Source organism: Littorina saxatilis, linkage group LG2 (genome assembly GCF_037325665.1).
Source record: "Littorina saxatilis isolate snail1 linkage group LG2, US_GU_Lsax_2.0, whole genome shotgun sequence".
Taxonomy (NCBI): domain Eukaryota; kingdom Metazoa; phylum Mollusca; class Gastropoda; order Littorinimorpha; family Littorinidae; genus Littorina; species Littorina saxatilis.
In genome coordinates, this window is record NC_090246.1 from 55,212,511 (window position 1) to 55,222,072 (window position 9,562).

A 9,562-nucleotide genomic window follows, 5' to 3' on the forward strand; every position below is an offset into this window, starting at 1 on the left:
GATCACGTTTTGTGTATGCATTACGTGTGTGTGGGTAAATGCGGATCTTCTCAGTGTCATCTTAATATCTTCTTGTACATGATATAGGGCCTGCTTACGTATTAACGACCTTGTATTCTTCCTTACAGTCAGCAGTTTGTTTACTCATTATCACACCAGGAAATGCAAGATTTCCTAAACAATTGTGACCCTCCACCACGAAATGAGTCGCATGTCACCTTTGCATAATTTTCATATTTTTACATTTTCCTAAAGAGTTTTTTTATGCTCTATCCAGTGGTGAAACCCGTTTTAGAAAAGAGCGAAAACTGTTAGAGTTATAAGCCTGTGACTAAGTTGACGCTCACGCTGTTACCAGACACTCCCTGGACTTATAATATTATTGAGCCTAGCGCAGAACCGCGCGAGGTGACATGCGACTCATTTCGTGGTGGAGGGTCACAATTGAAGGTATTTAAATGCCACGATATTCTCCGATAGTTCCTGTTCTTATACATATCCTAAACTAAAGATGTACGAATGAAACTCGCATTAACATTTAAAGTATTTATTTTTTTCTCGTTTGAAGCATCAAGAGTGCAGACGTAAAAGAACTTCGTGACATTACAGTGTATAGGCTATATGTTGCCAAAAAAGTTGCAGGAACATGAAAAAACCAAGAACCAATACCAAGAAAGGAACCAAGATTGATCTACACAAATCTCTTTCTGGACATCAGTCTTTACAAAATGTTGTGAATATAAACAATTACCATCTAAATCGCCATTCAAATACGAGCGTCAGTCAAATAACGAAAGAAATAGAATTGTTTCACGTCGCTGTTGGTCTTCTGCAAAAATCATCACTACAAAAAGAACAACAAATATATCTCGTGTAACGGGGCAGTACACACACACACACACGCACACGCACACACACACACACACACACATACACACACACGCGCGCGCGCGCGCGCGCGCGCACACACAAACACGCATACACACGCACACGCATACACACACGCACACACGCAAACACGTACACACACACACACACGCACACACACACACGCACACACACACATACGTGCACACACACACACACACACACACACACACACACACACACACACACACACACACACACACACACACACAAGCATATTTGTGTGCGTGCCGCAGATTTTGTTCTCAGTAAAATACTAACATGTCCTGCCCCCCCCCCCCCCTCCCCCCCCCCCCTTCACAAATGACTTGTCTCTTTGCACAGCACGACGTCGCATTTTCCGACGGAGTGACCACAGTAAAGATTTCCATTCAGACCTGAACCTAATAAAGGACAGAGACGGATAGAAGTCGTCAGTCTTCCAAAGAGAAAGGGAGATTGAATAACGGATGATGAAGAAGCGTGGATGGGATGACAAAATAGGGGGCTGGAAATGTGGGCAGGGAAAAGAGTGTAAGGGTGGAAAAAGAGGTGCCACTATCCTTGATCTGTAGGGGCGGGGGGGGGGGGTGATGTGTAAATGTAGGACACCTTTTGGGCGTGAAAACTAGCGTAAAAGGGCTAACCAAGGAACAAGGAAAATTTCGACAGACACACACACACACGCACGCACGCAGGCACACACACACACACACACACACACACACACACACACACACACACACACACACACACATGCATTCACTCACACACACACACACACACACACACACACACACACACACACACACACACACACACACACACACAAACACTCAGTTCCTCACCTGATCGCAAACTCTTATCGGATCGTCGAGGAATCTTGACAAACACTCCATCTAAAAACAGACAGAAACAAATAAAGACTTGTTTTATTTGAAAACTACAACAACAACAACAACCACCCGAATTTGAAATCCAACTCGGTAAAACAGATGTCAACCCTGAAAGCTCGGGTTCATCAAACTAGTGGTGAGTATCGTAGCAATAATAATAGAACGTTCTTCAATAGCGCTTTTCATCACCAAACGACAGTCTCGTGGCGCTTTACAACAAGCATTGGTCATTAACATTCAACAATAATCCCCCACAAAAAACATAAGGCAATTACACAGCACAAATAATTGAGTCTATTAATACACACCAACTAAATAAAAATATAAAGATGTAAATTAGCATAACACAGAATTAAATTGCAAGCAATGCGTAGTGCCTTAAAGTTTGTTTGGTTCAAAGATTGATATCATGAATGTTGACGTTTGAGCGCTTAGTTTAAAGTACGACGTGTTAAGGCAAGGCTTGAAACCCGCACAGATTGAACAAAGCTACAACAAGGAAGAAAATCTTAACCAAGAAAATAATTCGGGCAATCATCATGTGCAGGCATTTTACCAAGCAGGGTCAAAAATTGCGACGAGGGTCACAATACGTTCACGAAATGTGTTTGTCTTTAATGAGAAATCAATGCAGTAGAATACATTACACCCAACCAACCACGCCAGCAAATACGAGAAAGAGAGAGAGAGAGAGAGAGAGAGAGAGAGAGAGAGAGAGAGAGAGAGAGAGAGAGAGAGAGAGAGAGAGGGTCACAATACGTTCACGAAATGTGTTTGTCTTAATAAGAAATCAATGCAGTAGAATACATTTCACCCAACCAACCACGCCAGCAAATACGAGAGAGAGAGAGAGAGAGAGAGAGAGAGAGAGAGAGAGAGAGAGAAAGAGAGAGAGTGGAGAGAGAGAGAGAGTGATAGAGAGAGAGGAGAGAGAGAGATATAGCCTCATCTTAGCGATCCATTCTTTGGAATGCGTTAGTTTAATCTAGTCTTTAAGTCTTCACACATGGTAAGCGATGTTATCTGGTTTGCGTTCGCTGTATCCTGCCAGCGCCCACGCTCAAATTACGATAGAAAATTCACGGTACCACTGAGCGTTCGCGGACACAGCATTGTGGATTTTAGTACGGATGACAAGATGAACAAGTACGCTCTACAGATACACTGCCTGTTAAAAGGGCCTGAAGGAAAAGGACAAATTATGGTGATGTTTCGTATGAAATGTTCAGTTGTCAAGTTCTGGTAGATACCTGAAGCTCTCGGGAACGCTCGAGAACCTTAATGGGAACATCAAATCTTCTTGGTGAGCAAAAAAAAAAAAAAAAAAAAAAGCAGCCGGATCTCCGTGGAGACAAAAAGAAAGTAAACCCGCCTGCAGCTGCTCAAGTCGCTAATCCAGAGAACCATCAGCAGTCAGAAACCATGCTTTAGACTGGACAAGAAATATTATTAGTCAGGCATTCAGAACTTCGCTTTCCGTGAATCTGAGAGAATTCTCCGTGTGGCTCGAAGTCAACAGTTGTCAGTGAGGATACAACTCTTTGATAGAGGAATCCTTTGATTGCCACATGGTGTTCGACTGGATAAGATAGTAATAAATAAGTTCAGTGAACCCAAGGAGTGAATCCGTGTGGATGGAAGTCAATGATTGTGTGGACTACAACTTAATGATTGAAAAGTCCACGTCTAGGTGCTTCTTTCTACACAAAAAAGGAATACTTAAACTGACAATCACACATTCTTGTTTTAATATAAAAAAACATATATAATTTGTAACAAAACAACAAGGAAGAAAATGTTCGTTTGTTTTTTAATGTTAAAAATATTCAACATCCTCTCCCCCCCAAAAAAAGAAAAATTAAGAAAAAGAAAAGAAAAAAGAAAAAAGAAAAAAAAGATATCGAATGAGGCTGTGGTTTTGGCATCAATCGACCACGATAACCTCGAAGTTTCAAATTGAAGCCTGTCGAAGTGTAATTGTCTATTTCTATTGTAGATACCCGAAGCTCTCGAAAACGTTCGATAACCGGACATTCATCTGACGGAAATATCAACCATTTCTTCTTGACAAATACTAAGTCGGACAGAGTGATAGAGAGACAATAAATTATAATGTTTGTGTTCAACTCACAATTATTAGAGAGTCTTTGAAGAGTAAACAGACGTCGAAACGTTACATCAATTAGACAGAAAGTCATCCGTTCAATACAACCCGAGAGAAAATATATGGATTGAAGTAGTCTGAGGCTGGCGATAATGCATTCTTGCACCGTAGTCTTGTTTTGGGTGCAAGTAACAGGGAAACAACAACAAAATCGACCCCCCCTCCCGCCCCTTCCCCCCCCCGCCATCTTCTGAGGGTAGGACAACAAATCGTACGGACATATATCTAAGCTAGTACGTCAAGGTCTTTCCTGAAAGGTCGTCGACGTTTTCCAGCTTTTGTTCGTATGCTTCCTGTCTGTGCCCACGCTCAAATGACAGGGATGATTTACGGTGCCACTGAGCGTTCGCGGACACAGATAAGTCAAGTTCATTACGGACACGACAAAGAGACGCGTACGCCGGAAGCACTCTTTGTTTAAGTCTGACGAAAAAAAAGGACCAATTCTAATTATTGTTCGTATCAAAAGCGTAATTGTCTTGTTCTTGTAGATGCCTGAAGACCATGGATAATCGCTTGAATGCCGGGCATTCGTCGAACGGGGAAACACACAAAATATTGTTTGTTTGAAAAACAAAAAAAGTAGACAGAGATATACAGCAGATCTGTCAATCTTTCGGAGAGAGAACAAAATAGCGGTCGGAAACGATGTTATTGGTATTTCGATTTAAAAATGGTGTTCGACGGATAAGATAGTAGTACTTAAGTACAGTGATCTACAGTGAACCCAAAGGGTGGATTCGTGAGGATGGAAGTCGATGATTATGTGACATACAACTTGTTGAAAGAAAAGTCCGTCTTAGTACCTCTTTAATCCCCCCCCCCCCCTCAAAAAAAAAAGAGAAACAAAAGGAAAAGAGTTACATTCAGACTGACAATCCCCCCTTCCCCCTACCACAAACACGCAAAAAGAACAAAAACAACAAAAAAGCGAACCCAACAACAAAATAAACGTAGTTGTTTTAAAATAAAAACCTTTTATACTCACAGAGAAAAAGAAACGTTAACTAGTACGGCAACGTTTTTTAATTTTTTTTAGTGGGAATCAGCTTTCAAATCCTTTCACAGTTTTAGTTAAACTGACACCCGAAATAACACAAATATAAAATAATAAAACAACTATCGATTATTAACCAAACAGTGCTTTTGAAAATCAAATCTTCAATGTCTTTAGGAAGAAATCCGAACCAGATAGTCAGCATAAAGTAAAATAAAACAAGAATGTTCGTCCAGGGAAGTTTAACCAATGATTAAACGAAAACACGACATTTAATGTGTCCTTTTCCTATTGATTGAACGTTCCTAAAACTCGCCTTTTTGGTTTGTTTGGTTTGGTTTTATGTATCTTACTTCTTCTTTTTTGTTTTGCCGGCATGGCCACACAATAAAAGTGTCAAACGATATGACGTCAGAACGTGAAGCCAGATATTATAAATTGGTTAGTATTGACGTGACCTCTGCTTCACCGCTGCCGTCGATACCCCGTGTCAATAAATGCCAATCTTGCCAGGGTCAAAAATGTGTTGGTGTTTAAAAGAATCAACCTTCTTCTTGCTACCCCCCCCTCCCCCCCCCCCCCGATCCCCGCACCCCCCGAGGAAGGAACTTGGGCGATCCATTTTTCAAAAAGTTGTGGTCAGATATTTCATATAGGACATGTCTTTTGAACATTTCCCATCCGAAAAAAAAACCTGCGACCTATCTGGCTTTTGTTGGTGTTGTTCTGCAAGTGCTCACGCTCAAATGACGATGTTATTTCACGGTACCACTGAGCGTTCGGGGGACAAAGCGACATGAAAGGGACGAGTGAGGAAGCACTGCATGTTAGAGTCAGACCAAAAACGGACCAGTGGTGGTGATGTTTCGTAAAAACAGCTTAATAAGGTCGAATACCGAACATTCATCAAATATTTCTTGCCAACAAATAATAAGACGGACAGAGCGAGAGAGGGAGTCTCTCCCGAGAGACAGCAAATCCACATGACCAGGGCCGGACCCAGGGGGGGGGAGGGGGGGGGGGTTCCAGGGGTTCCGGAACCCCACCCCTGGAAAAAGCATGTACCTTGCTTTGAGGTTTTTTTTTATTTTTTTTTTACTAGTTTTAGCACCAAAACAATGCTGCTCTTAACCCTCAAAACAAGGCCCAGAATGCACCAGATTGCACAGATTTTAACCGTTTTTCAAAACTTTTCCGGGGGAGCATGCCCTCGGACCCCCCTAGTTGATTTGCCCCCCCAAAAAAGGAGGAACCCCCCCCCCCCCTTACAACTCATTTGGTCCGGCCCTGATGACCAATTCGCCATTTTTTCAAAAACGAACAACAGTCAGGAACGATGTTTTTGCTTTAAATGTAGAACAGAGTAAAAAGAGTGAAATGCGAGTATAAACATTCAAGACGTGCACGCGAAGTTGGAGCTAATACAATGGGCAGTTTCAGCGGCACAGACGACGCACGGCCTATTATTTATGCCGCGATAGGGATTATGACGAGTACTTGGCCTGTTTTCCTTTCATGCAACGTGTAGCGGGCTGGGATAAGCAGCAGTGCGTCGTCGGTGCTGAAGTTACATAATATGTGAGCGGAGCCCCACAAGTACTCGTCATAATCCCTATCGCGGCATAAATAATAGGCAGTGCGTCGTCTGTGCCGCTGAAACTGACTGCGCAGGTATATTCTGCCCACAAAGTTAACAGTGTTGGCGTGCCCTCCGCTTCGCCGCTGATTGCCTTTGATTCCGCGTACCGTGTAAAGCAAATAACCTAATAAGCGTAAATGTCCGTCTTGCAAGAGACAACTTCCTTGGCGGTTGCAAACTCAGACAGACTTCGACTCATCCCCCCCAACACCCTCCCCCCGCCCACCCCCGGCCCCTCTCCTCCTTGAGACCTTCTCCTTCTCTCTCAGAAAAGCCCTCTGAGAACGAATACTACAACCTGTTTTAGCGAAAGCTTTCGACACACCCTCCAACCCTATCTTCAGGTCTCTCTCTGTCTGTCTCTTTCCCTCCCTCTCCCTGCCCTCTCTATGTCTCTCTTGTCCTCTCTCTCTGCCTTTCTCTCTCTACCTCCCCCCCTCTCTCTCCCTCTCTCTCTCTTTCTCTCTCTCCCTCTCTCTTTCTCTCTGTATCTCTCTCTCTCCCTCTCTCTTTCTCTCTGTATCTCTCTCTCTCTCCCCCTCTCTCTCTCCCTCTCTCTTTCTCTCTCTACCTCTCTCTCTCTTTCTCTCTCTCTCCCTCTCTCTTTCTCTCTCCCTCTCTCTTTCTCTCTGTATCTCTCTCTCTCCCGCTCTCTCTCTCTCTCTCTCTCTCCCTCTCTCTCTCTCTCTCTATCTCCCATTGATCATTATCATCATCAACTCATCATCATCATCATCATCATCATCATCATCATCATCATCATCATCATCATCATCATCATCATCATTTACACCATATATTCAATGTAGGCATCAGTGTCAACGTTGGTATCGTGTGAATTTTACCGTCGATCACTTTACATGTGTATACCTCAAATAAGATTTTGCATGTTTCGCTTTCGATTTGTATGTTGCTTACTTTGTAATTGTGTTGTTTGTGTTAATTTGCTTGTTTGCTTACTTGTCGATTGTTTGCTGGTTCGTTCGTTTAATTTGTTTAATTGTCATGTTGTTTTACTTGTTTATCATTGATTATACATTTGTATTAGAAGTAAGGACCGGTTGTAAGAACAGGCGTCGCCTTAAACCTCTATCCTTGAAAAATAAAGTTCAGTCATCATCATCATCATCATCATCTCTCTCTCTCTCTCTCTCTCTCTCTCTCTCTCTCTCTCTCTCTCTCTCTCTCTCTCTCTCTCTCTCTCTATTGCTCGGTGTCTCTGTGTCTCCGTCATCCCCCCCTTCTCTCTCTCTCTGTTAGGCAGAGACATGTTTGCCTATTATGGAGAAGCGAAAATGATAAAGGTTCAGAGTGAGGAAATGCTATTTAAAAAGCAATACAAAAGTTGTTTGTAATTTGTGAACGAGTTCAAGACTATTAATGTCCAGTTTGTGCAGAAGTCCACTTCCTCTTCAAGTGTAAATTTCATGTCAATTTGTGACAAAAGTTGGCAATCTAAGCAGCGTCTTTTCCGGCTTGATATCAATCATGTTTTTCGGCCAACCGCTCACATCAAAAGATATGTGGGTGGTGAGCTCATTTGCATGTTTTATTGCCTTGGCTCTGGATAAGGGAAAGAAGAAAGGAACTCTGGATGAACGTGAATGATCATGAATAAAAGAATATGAAGTAAGGAAAATATGTTTGGTTCGCGTCCACTTCACAATTCATGTATTAAGCTTTTATGTTATGATAAGGTGTTTAAAGTAATGCTAACAAATATGGAATGGTGGAGGACTCTGTGTGTGTGTGTGTGTGTGTGTGTGTGTGTGTGTGTGTGTGTGTGTGTGTGTGTGTGTGTGTGTGTGTGTATGTGCGTGTGTGTCCGTTATGCCTCTCTCTCTGTCTCTCTCTGTCTCTCTCTGTCTCTGTCTCTCTCTCTCTCTCTCCGACTCTCTCTCTCTTTCTCTCTCTCTCTCTCTCTCTCTCTCTCTCGTTCTCTGTCTCTCTCCCTCTCTCTTTCTCTTTCTGAAGAGTCTCTCATGTGCAGTTCCGCGGAAGGCGATTGCTTCTACAAAGACGAAATGCCTTCCGGAGTATCAAATTGCCCACAAAGGCGTAGGAATTGCACTTGAACTTCAAACAACTTTAAAAAGTTAAAGCGAAAAACTCGTCTTTTCACGCCTACCAAGCGTGGCAAAGTAGTTACATAGCTAGCTAACAAAATAAACACGCGCAGGCTTGAAAACAGAAACACACACATCCACACCCACACACACACGCGGACACACACACACACACACACACACACACACACACACACACACACACACACACACGCACACATACACACACATACACACACACGCACACACACACGCACACACACACATACACACACACGCGCACACACACACACACACACACACACACACACATTTCGTCACTCTTCAATCTGACAAACACGAACAACCAAACAACCAAACAAACACACAAATCAAACCAAACTCACACAAGGCAGCCCAGAAGCCAGGGACTGCTGCCAAGACTTTTTGATCCCTTCGTCGTTCCATAGCCTGACCAGCATGGACATGACTCCCTTCCAACCTCGTTCGTTGAGCAGCCTGGGCAGTGTCCGACAAGAGAGCATGACGGCGTCGTCCTCGGCTTGCTCGTTGGTCCACGGGAACACGAGATCTTCGCGCGTGGACAGGAGAACCTTCATGGCGTCCGTAAGGTTCTCCACCAAGGCCATCTTGGAAGACTCGACCTCTTCCTGGTGATGAAAGAAACACGAAGATGGATGCTGAGAAGTGTTACGCCCGCACGGTCAAATGATTAGGGACATGCTCCAACAACAACAACAACAACAACAACAACAACATCCCCACCTCCACCAACACCCTCACCAACCATCACCACCACCAACAATAACAACCACCACAAACAACCACCGCCAGCAACAATAACCACCACCACGCCCAGCACCAGCAACCACGATCCAATCTGAACCAGCCCCG

At 43.4% G+C, this 9,562-nt stretch overlaps 1 protein-coding gene across 1 annotated transcript; it reads right to left on the reverse strand.

Annotated features, from left to right (window-relative positions):
* Positions 1–1,715: 1,715 nt before the first annotated feature.
* On the reverse strand, positions 1,716–9,303 carry LOC138956373 (uncharacterized). Its single transcript, XM_070327746.1, has 2 exons — positions 9,055–9,303; positions 1,716–1,805 (listed from the first exon to the last, which is right to left on the reverse strand). Exons 1-2 carry the CDS (start codon positions 9,295–9,297, stop codon positions 1,743–1,745), a joined length of 306 nt encoding a protein of 101 aa, XP_070183847.1. The 5' UTR covers positions 9,298–9,303; the 3' UTR covers positions 1,716–1,742.
* Between the last annotated feature and the right edge of the window lie 259 nt (positions 9,304–9,562).